We start from the raw sequence: 20,048 nt of genomic DNA on the forward strand, positions 1-20,048 counted from the left end.
AAATGGCAACATAGCGGGCCGTTAGCAAGGGCATAACTGTTGCCGAAAATACCTAGGGCATTTTTCTTTTCTTTTTTTGCACCGGCAGATTCACGTCTGGCTACTGCGAGGCTTGAAAATATCCAGTGTGAGACAACTGGAGTGAACGGGTATTAGGCCCCATTTAGGCCTGACGTCGAAATAAAAAAAAATTTCGCTCTGAAAGAATATATATTCAAAGATTTGTGCCGTATTTTCACGATTTTTCAAAAATAGCAGACCTACAAGCTCGTAGCGCGCCACTCGTGGCGCGCTATGAGCTTGTAGATCTGCTATTTTTCAATAGCTAAAGTATAACATAATGCTTAGTTAAAAAAACAAAAGGGGTTCCCGTCTAGAATGGGTTAGGCCCCATTTAGACTGCAGTCACATCAAGTCAAGTCTCATTCAAATCCGATTTGTTTCTCAAATCCGATATTTTGGCCCGATCTTTCACACTGCCGTTTGCAAGTGACCAGATCCGATCTGTGTGTTCAGACTGGAGGCCGAATCTAGCCTGAATCAGATCTGTGCCACATCCAGATTGGAATCTGATTTGTTTAAATAAGTCTAAACGCAAACAAGTCACATGGAATCTGATTTAGATCAGGTCGTTGCGTTCAGACTGATTTGAAACCACCTCTGAATGTGGCTCAAGTCACATAGGAAAACAATCTTGTAATGTGACCTGTCTGCATTTAGACAAAACAAATCAGATTCCAATCTGGATTCAGGTTAGATTTGGCTGCCAGTGTAAATGGGGCTTAGAACATATTTTGGTTACTGGAGTAGGCCTAACCATAAATGGTAAATGGTGCATTTATATAGCGCCTTTATCCAAAGCGCTTTACATAGATTGTGCATTACATTCACCCATTCACACACACATTCACACACCGATGGCGGCGGAAACCATGCAAGGTACCAACCAGCACATCGGGAGCAATTAGGGGTTCAGTCTGTCTTGCTCAAGGACACTTCGACACCAACTCTGGGTTCTTTGATAACATGAGTGAGTTACCTATACCTAACCAGAACACCCTCCTTGCTAATAGGAAGAGGTGTACTTATTTTTTAATTGCAACTCATAATAACTCAATTTATTTATTTGTTTTTCTTCTTGTGTCCCCCCCTCCTTACATATATTACAGTATTTTCGAAGAAACTGGATTTACAATCTTCGTCCAACGAAAGCCATGTCATCATACTTATATACTTAAACTGTAGCATTGTTCTTGGATCATGAAAGGTTTGGCAAGCTGAACAGGCACATTTCATGATCACACACAGACTTCCGGTGGTCAGTTGAAGAGGAAGTGTCTCATACAAAGAATGCAACCTCTGGCGTCTTTTCAAAACCCAAAGCGGAAGTGAAATCGAAAAATGGCATATAGTCTTTGTGTTCTTGAGGTTCTACTATAGGTCTATTTTATTTTATTTGTTTTGTTTTTATCTTTTTCATTTATCGTTAATTTCATTTCTGAAAAAAGGCTATACTCCCCTCAACTTGAACATGATTTGGTGGCAGCTTAGCTCTGAACATACATTAACCACTTCAACCCTATATATATATATACTGTACATTTCAGCCATTTGAAAATAGCCGATCAGGTCTCAGCCTAGTTATGGCATCATGTGACAAAGCACTGGTAACGATACAGATGTCAACGGAATGGATGTTGCAACACTCAGCCTGAGATGGCGAGCAGCCAATTAACACAATACAAATCAAAGCTGCAATGACCATGATGAGTAAACTCAGACAGGATACGATAGAACTAGCGCACATCCTCCGATCCTGGTGCTGAGCCAAACTGTTAAACTAACAGATATCATGAACAAAAGCAAGGGCTCGCAACTCACTTTGTAATGTAAGGTCAGTTTATTCAAAATCACAGCAGGCAGGACATACATTTCCACCCATAGTGGTCTTTTTCAAGTATGATACTTGAGAAAGACCAATCTGACCAAAAACTGACCTGGAGCGTTACAAAGCGAGTTGCAAGCCCTTGCTTTTGACAGGTTCATGAAAAATAAACCTTTATCTCACTCACTCAACTCAAACCCATGTGATCATATCACGTTGGAGGATTCTTCAACAGTGTAGACCAGGCATTGGTTCTCAACCGCACCGTGATCCTTCAGGGGGTTCCAGGGGGTCCCCAGCTAAATTTGCTAATACAGTTCAAGCCCTTTATCCGATCTACAAGCAGACGGCGCTTCACTTCGTGCCGCGCCGAGAGCTTGTACGTCTGCTATTTTCCCAAGAAATTTGAAAAATATGTTTGCACAATTTTGAATATTTTTTTAAACCACCAATCTTCTCTTCTGAGGGTCTCTGGCACAAAACATATTCACATAGGGGTCCGCGGGCAAATACATATTCATTTTTATTGTCCTTGGCGCTTAACCCATTCTGGGCGGTAACCCCTTTTGGTGTTTTAACTAAGCATTATGTTATACTTTAGCTTTTGAAAAATAGCAGATCTACAAGCTTGTAGGTCTGCTATTTTTGAAAAATCGTGAAAATGCAGCACAAATCTTTGAAAATATATTCTTTCAGAAGACTTTTTTCAGGTCATTGTTAAAATCGTGAGAGAACCAGTGGTGTAGGGGCATGACACGCAAGCATCATTTAGAATAAAAGTACTTCCACACTATTAGAGAGAAGTTGTGGTTTGACAGGACCAAGTTGTTGTTGCATTCGTGAGAACAGAATGGCACACACTGCACTGTACGGTTCTTCCCTTTCACACAGAGCATGAGAATGTCTGCGTTCATGGTAGGGGGACTGCTCATCTGCATAGCAGCTTCAGGTATTATGAACTTATATTGTAGAATTAAATTCCCAAATTGTTGTGACCAGATTTGACTGAGAGCCTGCCATCGCGCAAATTACAGCTTTTCACCAGAGGAGAAAAACTTTCTCTTTTTTTTTCAAAATGAGTTAATAGCACTGGCAGACTTTTCACATACTAGAGCATGTCTGAAATAAGTGTCAGAGCTGAAATCAACATGTAAATATGAAATAAATGCTTATTCATGTAGCTATAGGTGTAATGTTAGAGACCACAGAAGACATGTAAATATGAAATAAATGCTTAAACATGTAGCTAGGTGTAATGTTAGAGTCCACAGAAGTGAACCTTTCAAGCCTGTTTTCTCAACTCGCTGCAAGACATTACTCTATAAGCCATATCTCCAAAACGGGTGGGTTAAACTGAACAACCAATACGTCAATTTGAAGCTATGATTCCCTGATTTTTCACATGACAATTAAAAAAAATCCAATGGCAGTCCCTCAGTCAAATTTAGTCACTCACGGTGATGTATTTTTGTTTTTATCTATTTGTTGTGTTATGTAAAGCAACTTTGACTATTGACTATATATGTATTTATTCTTATTATTATTGATATTGATACATTTGAACTACTGTTGAGACCACAGTTGGAGCGTACAGTACAGGAAGCCTATAAATGAAACCATAGTTGGGTACAGTATAGGAAGCCTATAAATGAAACCATTGCTTTACATTATTTCTCATCAGCTGAAATTCAGGACATTATGATGGAGTTGTGATGTTAGGCAGCACTAATGTTTATATATTTACACTGTCTAATACATTATAACATTAACATTTCATGTGTAATGTTGATAATGTTGTCTGTAATAATTTCCAGTTGTGTCACAGTCTGCCGATTATGAGGATGATTATGATTATGAGGATGATTATGAGGATGGTGCATCAAGTTCGTTTGACACAGATCAAGGTAAGTCTCACAAGTTTCTCTTGCTCTTTATCTCATCTTTATCCACCCACCCACCCATACATAAATTACAGAAACCTGTGTGTGTGTGTGTGTGTGTGTGTGTGTGTGTGTGTGTGTGTGTGTGTGTGTGTGTGTGTGTGTGTGTGTGTGTGTGTGTGTGTGTCCTGGTCAAGACTCACAGCCAAAAGTGATTGTCCAATGCAAAAAGTTGAACAACCGTTGCTAAGGATGGCAAGCTTTCGACACCTCATAGCTGTCAATGTTACTTTCCATGCCTGTGTTGTTGAACACATAAACAGCTTAACATTGGGAAAGTTACACGATCGTTAAAAGTTACACGATCGGACGGTCGTTAAAGTTGACTGAGTTGGATACTGTTTATCTAGTTTATTGAAATAATGTCATGCACGTTCATGTGCTTGTTCAGTGCATAGCCTACTATTTTGAAGCTCTTGCTACTGAAACGATCGATTTATATGGGGGATGGAAAGCTTGCCATCGCAGAGTGGAGTGGGTGGGAGTTAGCGAAGGGCTAATTGACTTCAAACGTGACAGCGTTGAAGAAAAATGTTCGTCGACTAGGTACCTTTTTTGACTGACGGAAACTAAATAAAAACTAAGCTATGATGACAATAACTAAGACTAAATATATATTGTCCACAAAATCAACTGTAGATTTCCAACATTTCAGACCACTAAAATATGACTAAATCTAAATGGCTAAAAACAAAATCAAAAATCAACACTGCACCCGATGACCTCGTAGGGAGTGTGCAGTGCAGAGTGAGAATGCTTTCAGTTCGCAACCAAAGAACCAAGAAAGTCTGTCAATGAGACACGACACAGTCAGTGAACCTCTGTCCTCGGTGTCTGTGTTTCCTTGAAAGGACCCGTTGTTGTTACAGCTCGGCAACAAGCTGTCGCTAAACAGCATCAGCTGCAATCAGTCGTCACTTTCTCCCTTTTGGTTATTTTCTTTCTCCTTCATTTACTCAGGGTAGTAGCTTAGCATAAGTGCTCATTTTCAGCAACGCCCTGCACATAGAAACACACAGACAGACACACACACACACACACACATTAAAACCTGGGAGCTGACCAGTACAACCACATCACAGTCTTATACCGTTGACCACTAAGACTCATAGATGTATTTTATCGATGTGGATCGATAAAATACATTTACCAGAGTCTTGGTATAAGGCTAGTCCAATATATTTGTTTACTAATGCATTTGGGACCATTGCATTGTTTACTAATGCAGAACGGACCATTAGATTGTTTAGTAATCACAATACATGTCACATAACATGATTACATGTGTACGAGTAGGTGAAATGTTTTGTGCCAGCTGTCAACATTTCAGCTACAAATTGATTAATCTGTTTGATCATGTAGAGACATTCCAAATAATGTGCTGTTTACTACTTAAAATCTGAATGGGTTTAGGATTTGTTAAACCGAGCCTTGACCTCAACGTGCATTTATAGGCATGTTCACACACATCTTTTTTGGGGATTACAAACATGTGCACAATGTACAGTGACAAGGTTTTCTCTGGTGACCACATTTATTATTATTATTATTATTATTATTATTACATTTATTATTATTATTATTATTATTATTATTATTATTATACATTCAAAACTCACACAGGATTGTACAAACATTTCATATAAGGAATATATATATATATATATATATAAGATGTTGAAATGAGGAAAAGAACCGCCTCCTTCCGTCTTCATATGAACGAGTTGGAACATTATTGGATGAGGGTTACTTAGGTCTTATCAGTCACAGGCAATGTGGTTACTTTTTCATTTTAATTCCGATTGATTTGTTGAGATTTGATGGATGTTTTCCCAGAATCCCCCGTGGCTACGCTGTCGGGGAAATGCTCTGGCAAGGTGAAAATGGATGGCGTGGGCGTGTGCAGCAATCACTGGGACAACAAACACTCACAGATAGTCTGCCAGGAGCTGGGCTGTGACAACGCCTTCCACTTCAACACACATGGAGGAAGTGGCTCAGATGCTTACCACGTCCGTTGCCACGGCTTTGAGTCCAACCTTGGACACTGTGAGACTGTCAGGGGCCGCTGTGATGGTGACCTGGTGTCTGTCTACTGTACAGGTGAATGTGTTTGATAACTGTCACTGTTCTGAGAGCTTTGATGAAGATCTGTCTACTGTACAGGTGGATGTGTGTGATCAAGGTTCAAGGTTCTTTATTATTTGGGGGGGGGGGGGGGGGGAGCATAAGAAGACATCACATCACATTTCAAGTAAGGTTGGTAATACTTGTTCGTGCAGATTTCAGGGTGAGGGGGGGGTGGGGTAACCTGACTCCGCCAGATGGGGCAGCAGAGAGTACACTGGGTTCCCCCCCTCCTGCTCCCATCTGGGAACTCTCAGGCAGACTAGATGCTCCGGCCACCAAACGGCCTGGCCAATCAGCGGCAGCTAGAGGGGGGATCAAGGCAGCACTGTGTATGCCTTGATCCCGCCTCTAGCTGCCGCTGATTGGCGGGTGTGTGTGGGAGTGTATGTGACTTATTAGTCCATGTGTGTGTGTGATATTTAGCCTGGAGAGTTCGTCTGGGATGCATGCAAGGTCAGTTCTCGTGGTAACTGATTCTAAACGTTTCTAAACGATGTTTAATTCTAACTTGTTGTACAGGTGACTAAAGCAAGTGTTTATTGTAACGTGTTGTACAGGTGAATTAAGCAGGTGTTTATTACAACTTGTTGTACAGGTGACTAAAGCAAGTGTTTATTGTAACGTGTTGTACAGGTGAATTAAGCAGGTGTTTATTACAACTTGTTGTACAGGTGACTAGAGCAGGTGTTTATTGTACCTGTTGTACAGGTGAATTAAGCAGGTGTTTATTACAACTTGTTGTATAGGTGACTAAAGCAGCTGTTTAATTGTGAATACAGGTGGCATTGAGTTCAACACCACAGAGAAGTGCGGAGGAACACTTCAGGTCCAACATGGAGATCAGTCGGAGCATCATGTGTGTCCCCTAAACCTAACGAAGCATTTCAAGAACCTGATGTGCAAGCAGCTCGGATGTGGAGACGCCAGAGAGGACTTTAAGACAGACCTGAATCACACAGAGGAGGTAGAACACTGTTTACTCTTTGCTTCATTAAAGAAGCGGAGGAATACCTCAGATGTATATGTATATAATGCTTTTATGAAGTACTCAAAGTCGCTTCACGTGTCTTTTGGACACTTTGACAAGTTTTGATTTTGATTTTAGGACCTGGAAACGACCCTGGATTGTACGAACAATCAGTTGGACATCAGAGAATGTGTCAGCCTGCAGTCTTGTAAGAATGTCACACCAGCTGAAATCTATTGTGAAGGTACCAATCACCTGCTTTCGTATAAATAGTATACTAACAATGCATTGTATTAATTATGAATTAATTTTCCCTTGCTATTCAATCGCTATTTTATCTAGCCACTTATGAGTTTACCCCCCCACCCCCCTTGTATTTTTTCTTTTGTCGCATAGCTGATGAATCGGACAATAGGAGTCTCAGTAGGAGATGTCCTACCCAGACTCCACCGGTCATTATTATTTTGATTGGCTCAGGAATGTGACAAAAACAAAACATGTCGGCCTGGACGGTTAGCTCAACCGTCTGGGCACCCAGGCTGCCAAGCCAGCCGGACGGCGTGGCGCAGGCTCGACTCCCGAGCCCGACAGCCTTTGCCGCGTGTCACTCCCCATCTCTCTCCCCCTCTCCTGTCGAATTACTGTACCCTATCAATAAAGGCAAAAAACGCCAAAAAAATATCTTTAAAATAAAATAAAATAAACAAAACATGTCCATCAATTCAAGGCAACTCAAGTCATTGTTTTGGTAAACAACTCCTTTTTAACCACAGGAGTATAGGTTTGTTTTGGGCATGTCATTATAAGTGAAATTCTCAAAGGGTGTCTTTAATCATTTTCAACGACAGCAGATGTGCAATGTGCCACAATTAAAGCTTGTAGATCGGCTCTTTTCTCGCTATCATATACAGCATATAGGACTGGAAGTCGTTAAGATCTTGCGGCACGTTGTCGTTGTGAGCTTGTATATCGGCTATTTCCGTTGAATGTTGGCCTGCCTATGACACGGCTAAAATCCAGACTCTAAGTTCCATGTGGTTGATCACCTGATTTCAGCTCCTCCCACACCTGAGGTTCTCGTTAGTAGGATCTGGACCGCCACTGTCCTTGTGGTTCTAACCATGGTTGTCATCTGCCTCTTCCTGGGAAAACTCTTCACTGTTTGGAGTGTTTGCTGTGAGTAACTTCATATTATAATTGTGTCTCCTTGTGTCTCCATAATTATCTACATTTCTTTGTGTATCTTTCGTAAATTAATGCTCTGTTTCATCATACAAGAGTGTTGAACAAAAGCAGTGAAAATAACAGTTGAAATTAATCTGACTTCACCATTTTAAAATAAAAATAAAGAAGGAACTCCCTGAAGGTGAACAATGACCACCTTCGCCTCGGTGGTTAAACTCCCTGAAGGTGAACAATGACCACCTTCGCCTCTGTGGTTAAACAAGGTGAACAATGACCACCTTCGCCTCGGTGGTTAAACTCCCTGAAGGTGAACAATGACCACCTTCGCCTCGGTGGTTAAACTCCCTGAAGGTGAACAATGACCACCTTCGCCTCGGTGGTTAAACTCCCTGAAGGTGAACAATGACCACCTTCGCCTCGGTGGTTAAACTCCCCGAAGGTGAACAATGACCACCTTCGCCTCGGTGGTTAAACTCCCCGAAGGTGAACAATGACCACCTTCGCCTCGGTGGTTAAACTCCCTGAAGGTGAACAATGACCACCTTCGCCTCGGTGGTTAAACGCCCTGTCGGTGAAGGTTAAGGTGACCAATCAGAATCAAGCATTCAACCAAGCCATGTAATAAACGGACATATTATTGGGTCTACAACACACAGTATGGAATCCCCCTATAGCTAGTATCCCCCTTCACATTGACTGGATCCAGTGATCTTTAGTGACCAGATGTAATTTCCTGCATGGGATCTATAGTAGGTAGGGGTGTAACGATACATTTGAACAACGATACGATACGTATCACGATACATGGTTGACGATACGATACATGGACGATATTGGTTGGTTCATCATGGCGAAACGATACGATTCAATGATTTGAAATCGCTATAGTAACTATTTGAAATACATTGACATTATTTTAAACTAAATCATTAAACCCCTCTTTTTCTTTTTTCATCAGAAAAATTGCAAAATACCCCGCACAAAAATGTAGTATTGATACAATCGATTAGTTGCACAGCAACACGATTCGATACCGCTTATTTGCATTGCAAAACGATACGATACGATACATAGTCAATGTTGCTGTTTTCATTTCGATATACTTCGATTCTTGAAATTAAAATCGATTTTTCGATTGCAGTTACTATATAGTTACACCCCTAATAGTAGGACTATAGTAAATAACACTAAATAATTCGCATTTACGCTTTGTTAGACAAAACTAATTACTAACTAACTAAAATGCTAAAGCAAAATATATATTTTTTTAAATAACACTTCTTTTACTTTCTCCAATACCACCCTAAAACATGAACCAATATTGGTGGGGGAAAAAACAAAGGTGTCCTTAAACTATAGTCATTTTAATCCAGATGCATTAATGCTGCTGTCTGGTCACAAGAGGGCAGTATTTGTGCATTATAGTATCATCATGTCGCCCCTAGTTTTTCCACAGTGATTGTTCCTTTTTCTTTTACATTCTTGCACCAGTATAACTTAATATGTGTTCTTATGCAGTAAACAGATGTTCACAGAAATACAAAGTGAATGAAGATGTTCAGCACGAGGATATTGAAGCTGTTGAGTACGAGAATGTTGAAGGTGTTGAATACGAGGAGATTGGCAGCTCTGCACGTTGCTCTGCAATGCTCTGCTTTCATTGGCAGACTCCTGCAAATGAAAGCAGAGCAGAAAGCACTGTTCCTGGTGAGTGATATTTATATGTTCATCAGACGTACGTGTGTGTGCACGCGCGCGTGTCACACTCATTCATTGTATATTCAAATATAATATATACTAATTATAGTATTTTTGGTACTTTAAGTACATTTTGATGCCGATAGCAGTACTTTTACTAATTAATACATTTTGAGTTCCGTCCAGTTACTTGTAACGGAGTATTTCTACATTGCTGTATTGATACCAGTGTTGTTTTCGTCGACTAAAACTAAGACGAAATATGTTCGTCGACTACCCTTTTTCACTGACTAAACCAAAATAAAAACGAATCTATGATGACTAAATATATTGACAATATGGTCAACAAATAAAAACTAGACTAAAAATGTTAGGGAAGGATCTAGTGGACAAGAGATCCAACACATTTTATTTAGTCGACTAAAATCTTATGATATTAAAACTGGATAAACACTAGAACATTTCAGGTGACTATAATGTGACTAAACCTAAATGAAAATGATTCAAAAGACTATGACTAAAACTAAAATGTACTAACATGTGAGTACCTTTTTCCACCACCGTGTGTTGTTTTAGTTGGAGCCAGAGCAGCGGCTCTGAGACGAATCCAGAGAGGAATATCTTTCTCCTCTTCCTCCTCCTCCTCTGAAGAAGAGAGCGTTGTACACATTAAGCCACGTTACATCAATACTCAACCTGCAGGAAAGTTTGCATTCATTGTTAAACTTGTGAAAGGCGTTCCACATTCTAGTCAGATTGTCATACATTAGCATCGTATACGGCACACCCACTGTACAGGTATATATTGTGTGTGTGTGTGTGTGTGTGTGTGTGTGTGTGTGTGTGTGTGTGTGTGTGTGTGTGTGCGTGTGTGTGTGTGTGTGTGTGTGTGTGTGTGTGTGTGTGTGTGTGTGTGCGCGTGTGTGTGCGTCTACAGATAGTGTGATCTATGAGGTGGAAGACCCACAGGAGGTCTATGATGACGTGGACACAGATCCTGACAGACTGGGTATGAACAGTGCTTCATTTGTCAATTATTAGGTGCCGGAGCTCGCACACACACATGCATGCACATGCGATTTCTTTAGCACAACCAACAGCCCACCCATCAGAACACGCATATAGACGTTTTTCGATGTCTTTACACGTTCTGATGAATTGAAAGTCTTAAGCTTTTTCTGGTTTTATACTCGTAGCTGTCAGATTTTCTATTGACCTGTGTAGGCTACTTTCGTTTGAACTGTACCCATTCTACAAACTGTTAATACAATACTGATACTTCCAATCAGTCAATCAATAACAATATTTGCAGCAGCAGTTTACACAGGTACCCACCGGCTCACAACACACAACTACAGTAGGCATTTGCAGTTCAGTTGGCACAGCGGCTCAACGTTATATTAGATACAGTATAACAAGTTAGGGTGGCCCATCATCAGAATCAGTACGCAATGCTAAATACATGCATGCACGTTGTTGTTGTCCTTCTCTTCCAAGTTCCTCCTCTGCCTCCTCCTTCTCCGATGACAACTCAATAATGCTACTACTACTTAATTCTGTACTAGTCTTTTTTTATTTCGGGCCCATCAAAGCAAGCGTTATGATATTTGATTCTGAGCCATGCTGTAAAGCCGGGTGTCTTTGCGAGATTTGGCAATGTTAACCAGTCAGTTCTGTTCATAAGAACTCACCATTTTGTATTGAAAACAAAACGCATGCTGTCTCCAATTAGGCTAAACTCCAAGTAACAAAAGTTAAACTATTGCTCCATAAAAGTATGAAAGTTCCATATTCCATATGCAACGAACGACAACAGATGCAAATTGCAAAAGTCGAGGCAAGAGTTGTTTTTATTTACGCACCCGATACCGTCAACCTCATGACTCCCGACGCCGTGGTTCCATAGCCACCTATTTCCTCTCAAAACGGGCACACATTTCAAAATAAGACTGTTGTTTTTGTTTGTACTTGAAATGTGATCATTCAACCCATGTTTTATTTTGGAATCGTACTGGAAATAGAAGTAGCTATGACGAGGAAGAAGCCTAGTTGACTTGAAAATTTAATTAAAATAATAATAGAGACGTATTGTATTTGGGGTGGCGGAGCGCCCCCTACAGGTACCGGAGCTGCCTCTACAGGTAGGGGAGCTCAAGTGACAGGTACCAGAGCTGATTAAGTACTGGGTATGAATCATATTAGATCTCTAACATGAAGATCTGGTGCAGAGTTTACATGTTGAATGAACTACAGCGAGGTACAAACATGACAGGCTACATAAGGCTGACCTTATAGTACACAGTGATGTAAGCAACACAGCTGTATTGTAATTACGTGTGTGTGTGCGTGTGCGTGCGTGTGTGCGTCTACAGATAGTGTGATCTATGAGGTGGAAGACCCACAGGAGGTCTATGATGACGTGGACACAGATCCTGACAGACTGGGTATGAACAGTGCTTCATTTGTCAATTATTAGGTGCCGGAGCTCGCACAGCCAGAAAAAAAACATACAAATACAACAAGGTACCATAGGCCCTTCTGGCTTGTTCCCTTAATTAACATGGACAGAATACTATATGAAATGGAATTATTGTAATTGTATTGTGTGCGTGTGCGCGCGCGCGCGTGCGTGCGTGTGTGTGTGTGTGTGTGTGTGTGTGTGTGTGTGTGTGCGCGTGTGCGTGTGTGCGTCTACAGATAGTGTGATCTATGAGGTGGAAGACCCACAGGAGGTCTATGATGACGTGGACACAGATCCTGACAGACTGGGTATGAACAGTGCTTCATTTGTCAATTATTAGGTGCCGGAGCTCGCACACACACATGCATGCACATGCGATGTCTTTAGCACAACCAACAGCCCACCCATCAGAACACAATAGAGTAGGCATATAGACGTTTTTCGATGTCTTTACACGTTCTGATGAATTGAAAGTCTTAAGCTTTTTCTGGTTTTATACTCATACCCATTCTACAAACTGTTAATACAATACTGATACTTCCAATCAGTCAATCAATAACAATATTTGCAGCAGCAGTTTACACATGGTACCCACCGGCTCACAACACACAACTACAGTAGGCATTTGCAGTTCAGTTGGCACAGCGGCTCAACGTTATATTAGATACAGTATAACAAGTTAGGGTGGCCCATCATCAGAATCAGTACGCAATGCTAAATACATACATGCACGTTGTTGTTGTCCTTCTCTTCCAAGTTCCTCCTCTGCCTCCTCCTTCTCCGATGACAACTCAATAATGCTACTACTACTTAATTCTGTACTAGTCTTTTCAACCCATGTTTTATTTTGGAATCGTACTGGAAATAGAAGTAGCTATGATGAGGAAGAAGCCTAGTTGACTTGAAAATTTAATTAAAATAATAATAGAGACGTATTGTATTTGGGGTGGCGGAGCGCCCCCTACAGGTACCGGAGCTGCCTCTACAGGTAGGGGAGCTCAAGTGACAGGTACCAGAGCTGATTAAGTACTGGGTATGAATCATATTAGATCTCTAACATAACGATCTGGTGCAGAGTTTACATGTTTGAATGAACTACAGCGAGGTACAAACATGACAGGCTGCATAAGGCTGACCTTATAGTACACAGTGATGTAAGCAACACAGCTGTATTGTAATTACGTGTGTGTGTGTGTGTGTGTGTGTGTGTGTGTGTGTGTGTGTGTGTAGACAGTGTGATCTGTGAGGTGGAGCACCCACAGTACGAGGGCGTGGACACAGGAAGTGACATCGCAGAGACGACAGTTTGAGGTCATCATTGTCAGGCAGATTATATTTTTCAAACAAGATTTCAATGTTTTTTTTTTCTTTAGATTTGTATTAACGCGAGAACAATGGCTTCCATTCCGTTATAGCATGCTAACCTTCCAGGAATAGAACGCCTGCCGTTTCTACTATTCATTCTTATAATTCATTGGATACAAATTTGATTGTGCAATTTGGATGTATGATGACTATTGACGTTTGATGATTCGTGTTGCATTTTTCACTGCTTTCACTGGCTTTGTATAGATATTAAAGTTAGATTACTGTTTAGTGGTAGGCTACTTGATGCCTCTTGTGTGATTTTAAACTTAGATTACTGTTTAGTTTCATGACTTTTATATGATCTTAAAGCTATATTACTTTTTAGTTTTATACTTTTGTTAAAGTTAGTTTTCTGATTAGTTTTATACTTTTAGAAAATGATAAAGTTAGTTTTCTGATTAGTTTTATACTTTTATATTATGCTAAAGCTAGATTGCTGTTTAATGAGTGTTACTTGATGCCTGTTGCATGCATTTAAAGATAGTGTACTGTTTAGTTTTATAACTTGTATAACTTTGTGAGACATAACATGCTAAAAGTTGTTAGAAAGTCACATAGTGCAGTTTTAAAGTTAGTTTAGGATAATTGGGATTAGTTTGGGCTGGGAGCTGGGATTAGCTCCATGGGGGGAGGCATAGCATGTGATTATTTCTAGCATAATCACATGCTAAAACTGTATGATCTATATTTGTATTTGCAGTTTTTGTGTGCTATTTCATTAACCACTATAGAGTTATTCCTCTGCCGTATATCCTGTGGTCACAGAAATGAGGCCTTATTTCTATTTACATTTGTTGCAAAAAATAATAATTCAATTAAATTTACCATTTGTGTGTAATCAACATGTTTTGAAATAACATAATAAAAACAACAATAATCGTTGTTATGGTTGATCTTCTGGTGATTTTTCCCTTCCTTATTTCATGAAGTCAGATTTAGATTAAATTAATCTAATTAAAGATTAGATTAGATTAAACCATGAATGATAGAATGAATTATGTCACTATGACAACCGTGATCTATTGCAGTGCTTCTCAAAGTGGGGTTCAGGGGCCCACAGGGGTCCTTCACGGGGCTCCAGGCAGTCCTCAGCTATACGCATGTATATCATGAACCACTTTAATCCTATATACATCTGCTATTTGACTGACTGATTGATTGAACATTTTATTTCACCGTAGGGCCTATGCAGAATGAGTACATTTCTGTTACTGTGGACGACACCATGATTAAATGCAGGGTCCACCGTTTTCAATTAATCAGAACAAGAGCAGATCTTCAAGCTATTATAGATCTATAAACGCGCTGCCTGCGTCCATCCTGCCACATTGTGAACTTGTAGAAGTACAAGCCTGAAGGGAGGAAACCAGCTGGGAAGCTACAACAGACTGTCGCCACTCGGCCTGGGAGATGCTTGGGGTGGACCTCATGGGCCCCTTCCCCAGAAGCAGTCGACAGAATGTATACTTGTTAGTATTCGTTGACTACTACTCTAAGTGGGTGGAGCTCTTTCCCCTAACGGCGGGGCTCCACTGGACGCGTGTGACGCGGGTCAAAAAACGAACCGGGGCAATTTTAACGCAGTCACCGAACGCAACGCAACACAACGCAACGCATCATAGGCAGTGGAGCCACCCTTCATTGATTAAAAAGGGAACATTCCCTGACGGTGACGGAGACGCAACGCTGACGCGTCCAGTGGAGCCCCGGCGTAAGTCGGGCCACCGCTGAGTCCATCAGTCAGATCTTGATCAAGGACAATGAACTGGGAGACTCAGTCAGTCCGGCAGGTTTTTAAGCGTACATAGGTAGTCCTACATTTATTGTAGAATTTAATAAATGGAGGAATAGGATAGGGGGGGACTGTATATGGTAGGTGAAGGATGATTCCCTTCAAATTATGTGTCTGTGCTTAACCCTTGCATTGTGTGGGGGGCACGGTGGCACAGTTGGTAGTGCTGTCGCCTCACAGCTGGGTTCGATTCCCGCTCGGGACGCTGTGGGCGCTGGCGGCGTGTCCTCTCCTCTGCATCATCCCGAGGCGGGGTTGGCGAAAGGGCCTTAAGTGTGGAGTTTGCATGTTCTCCCCGTGTCCCCTACCCTCACAAGAAACATGCAGTAATCCTGGTCTCAAAACTGCCTCCCCCTGGCCAGCCGGGGCACCTGATGCAGGGGAAAGGAACTGGTTGCAATAACGTGTCCCTTCCACGCGCTACGTCCAACCAGGGAAACTCCCCATTGCCAGGTGTAAAGGAGCGACTTGGACACTCATGCATGAAGGAAGCATGAGTTATTGTCCGTTGCTCTCCCCAGGTTGGCGAAGGGTGTGTAGTAGAGCACAGCACAGGTCCATAAATTTGGACCCGGTCCGAAACGTACCCGGTGCTCAGTGTTGGGAAAGTTCATTTATTTTATGAACTAGTTCAGTTCACAGTTCAGAAATTTAAAAAGGAACTAGTTCAGTTCATAGTTCCTAATTCAACATTTTGAACTAAAGTTCATGGTTCCAAAAAATTAACTATTTTAGTTATTTTTCGTTCTTTTTTTTTAAATTATTATTATTATTGCCACAGCCCATAGCCATATAGAACCGCAGACTTTATTGAAAAAAAAACCCTTGGGGATTAATAAAGTGACTACCTTGCGAATATCTCCATTACCATTATCCAAATTAATTCCTTATTATATACGTATATTACCAAATAGTAGCCCGGGCTGTTAATATGCAAAATCGATTCGGACCCCGGGCGTTTATACGGTCCAGAGGTTGACTGGACAATACCATCATGTGCAACTAAGACATCCAGTTAAGAACGGGAGGCATACTATGGTCCGACGGAGCATTGGTTAGAAGGAGCATTGGTTTAGGTGTGCTGCCCCGTGGGAGGTTAGGGTTAGGGTGAGGGTTTGAGGTAGGTTGTCGTTCGGACCAATGCTCCGTCGGACCAAACACATGAACCCGTTAAGAACCTGGTGGACAACTTGATTCAAGAAATGGAAACCAGATTCAGCAGAATTGAAAGAAATTATTCATATAATCAGGCAGCAGCATTGGACCCCAGGTTCAAACAGGGGGCCTTCACGCGGGTACAGGATGCTGACAGAACCTTCTCACACATCAATGGTATGAATGGTAAATGGTGCATTCATACGTAGGCTATAGCGCCTTTATCCACGGCGCTTTACAGAGATTGTGCATTGCATTCACCCATTCACACACCGATGGCGGAAGAAACCATGCAAGGCACCTAACTAGTAGAGCTCTTCACGGGTCCAAAAAAATGGTTCCGAAATCCAAAATTAATCTGATTCCGACCCGTTCCGAAGTGAGTTATTATGTTAGATCCGATTATTTCCGACATTCCGAGAGACCCGACCCTGCTGAGCCAAGCAGACATAAATGTGGACTATATAGAAATAATATAACGTATTGACCAATTACCCTTTTATGATTAAAGCGCGAGAGAGAGAAAGAGAGAGAGACACAGACATACAGAGAGAGACTGCACGCTGCAGTAGAGGGTGGGAGAGAGAAAAGAAGAGTCTCGTCTCTTCTCGTCTCCTCAGCGTGCGTGCATTTAAAATTAACCAAACGGATCATTTGTTGTTGTATGATGATAAAAGCGCCCCTCGCTTCACACAGATGTGATTTTTTTTATTTTTATATATGTTAATGGTTCAGTTGTTGCTGCCAGTTCCCACTTGATGTGATATGGAAGTTGTGACTGCTCCAGACCGTACTGAATAAGTGACAGTTTGCTCCACAAATAAATGCTACTAACATCCAGAAGTTAAACGTCAAGTTCCTAAATGGTGTTTAATTTATAGGACAGATCATTTTATAGGGCGATTACATCGGTTGTGATGTCATTGCATGATGACATCATTATGTACATGTAACCAGTAAGACACCTGAGGTCATGTGACAGCAGACTGCTGGGCGAGCGCTGGCGCTTTGGCATGGGGCGGTCAGATCAACACATGGAAGGAATTCTGTACTGGCCATATTTGGAGCGTGTCTTGAGTGTACAGGGTTTGATTAGGTGAGATCAACATATGGAATGCCAGAACAGGTCAGCTCCATATATGGAGATCTGGCAGCGGGGGAGTTTCTTGAGTGTACAGGGTTTGATGAGAGCCCAGGTAGGGCCAGGCCTTCATTTTCGGGCCTGTTGAGAGCTAATAACTTTGGGGCAGGCCCGTCTAGAGTTTAAATGGACAGGTATCAGTCAAAAGGCCCGTCTAGAGTTTAAATGGACAGGTATCAGTCAAAAGGGAGACTTCGAAGAGGAAGGGTGGATGGGGAAGGATCAATTCATATGGAATGTCAGCAGGTCAGCTCCTTATCTGGAGATCTAAGGGTTTGAGGTTTGAGGACAGATGTAGAGTTGCTTGCCAATATTGATGACATCAGGGATCTCCATATATGGACTTAATATTGATGACATCATGTGATGTCACGAGGCACAACAACTGACGGGAAATGAATGATTTGATTGGCTGAGCACGGGATTTGATGTATGATGATAAAAGTGCCCCTCACTTCACACAGATGTGATGTTTTGTATTTTCTTTGGATGTTAATGGTTCAGTTGTTTCTAGTCATGGCTGCCAGTTCCCACTTGGTGTCATGTGGAAGTTGTGACTGCTCCAGACCGTACTGAATAACTGACAGTTTGCACAACATCTTAAGACTCGGACTAAGTCTAAGATGATCAACTCATCAGATCTGTTGTGTCCTCCAAAGAGGATGATAAGATCTCCCATGCAACAGGCCATCCAACAAGACTTCGTACATGGGCTTTTCCCTTTCGGCTCATCCTGACTCCAGGAGAAGGTCTCTGGATTGAATTTCCACAGGTCATTGAATTCCTGGGTTGAGTTTATGCCACCAAATATGTACAACTCTCCATTGTAGGCGAATGCAGAATGACCGTAGCGTCCTTCTGGAAGAATCTGTGCAGAAGGCGTTCTCAGCCAGAGGTTGGTCTCTGTGTCAAACACTCTGATGGTGTTATAGTAGACATCTGGAGATTCCCCAGACCAACCGCCAAATACAAACATCTTTGTCCCGATAATTGTGGCAGAGTGACTGGATGAAACAGGTGGAGGAGTTCCTCGGGTGTCGATTAAAGACCAGACCATTGTGCTGGTGTCCAACTTGTAGATGTCATTAGTGCGTACAGTCAGCTGGGTGTATCCTCCATGGATAAACATGACCTTCCCCAAGACACAGGCAGAGTGGTTTTCCCTCCCCTTTGGAACAGTTCCAGAAATCGATTGAACCATCTGTGGGCGTCAACATCAAATGCATAAAGCACATTGCAGTAAGGATACCCTCCCCAGAGGTAGACAGTGTTTCCAATCATCACAGCTGTGTGGTCCTCACGCCTGGAGGGAACCTCAAGGGGGCGTTCTCTTCCTGTCGTCTCTGGGGGCAAAATCCTCCAGCGCAACGACACTTGGTTGAAGATGTGGACCTCAATCTGATCACTGTTGTTCTCGCTAAGAGGCTTAGCTCGCTCAAAGGAATACACCTTGAGCACGACTACCACAGCAGCATGGAAGTCATGATCCCGTCCTCCTTTCAGATGTACTGTCCAGTGCAACATTTTAAATAGCTGCACCTCCACAAATAAATGCTACTAACATCCAGAAGTTACAATGTCAAGTTCCTAAATGGTGTTTTGTTTATAGGACAGATCATTTTAAAGGACGCTTACGTTGGTTGTAATGACGATATTGTGATGTCATTGCGTGATGTGATTGTCATTCCGGCCAATCACGATTTGTGGGTGTCAACATCAAATGCATAATCATCAAATGGTGGTCCGTGGCTCAAAAAATGAGTGTGAGACATTTGCATGGCTCTGTCAGGAGTTGGAAAGTAAGGGGCCAAACACAGAACAAGTTGTAATAGCCTATACTGCAAGATAATCAATGATTGTGGCTTACTTTTCTGGGATGTATTTAAGCCGTTACTTGGAGAGAAGTCAGTATTCCCTGCAGGAAGTGTTTGTCGAGTTTATATTTTGTAACTTAATGTTGTGTCGTTTATGTATAGATGGTAGTGGGGTCAAGAAGTTCACTCTGTCTATACAGTAAATACTCTGTGTTATTATAAGAACAGAAATCCTCTTATCAACCAATTACAGTATCTCAGGGATGTATATATTATCAAGATAATTGGGAGGTAAATGTGTTTATACTAAGGGAGGTGCTTGATGCTTACTATGAGACATGGTGAATGAGACAGTATCGTATGTCAGACGAAGGGAGCAGGAAGAGGCGTGCTTTACACAGTGCATTAGAGCGGATGTGTTTGTTTCCTAGTTCATTCTGTAACGATGTGACTAGACGGAGAGATGATGCGTTTGCTGTGAGTGTTTATAATGTGTTATACTGTATGTACGT

The 20,048-nt window shown here is 41.6% G+C and overlaps 1 protein-coding gene across 1 annotated transcript; it reads left to right on the forward strand.

Annotated features, from left to right (window-relative positions):
- Window positions 1-2,785: 2,785 nt before the first annotated feature.
- Window positions 2,786-13,797, forward strand: LOC306928808 (uncharacterized protein; the record flags this gene model as incomplete). Its single annotated transcript, XM_079509079.1, has 12 exons — window positions 2,786-2,834; window positions 3,700-3,789; window positions 5,662-5,928; window positions 6,735-6,919; window positions 7,061-7,166; window positions 7,979-8,098; window positions 9,626-9,814; window positions 10,382-10,511; window positions 10,747-10,814; window positions 12,178-12,249; window positions 12,503-12,574; window positions 13,497-13,797. 12 exons carry the CDS (start codon window positions 2,786-2,788, stop codon window positions 13,574-13,576), a joined length of 1,428 nt encoding a protein of 475 aa, XP_079365205.1. The 3' UTR covers window positions 13,577-13,797.
- Between the last annotated feature and the right edge of the window lie 6,251 nt (window positions 13,798-20,048).

This window comes from Electrona antarctica, assembly GCF_951216825.1.
Source record: "Electrona antarctica genome assembly, chromosome: 8".
Taxonomy (NCBI): domain Eukaryota; kingdom Metazoa; phylum Chordata; class Actinopteri; order Myctophiformes; family Myctophidae; genus Electrona; species Electrona antarctica.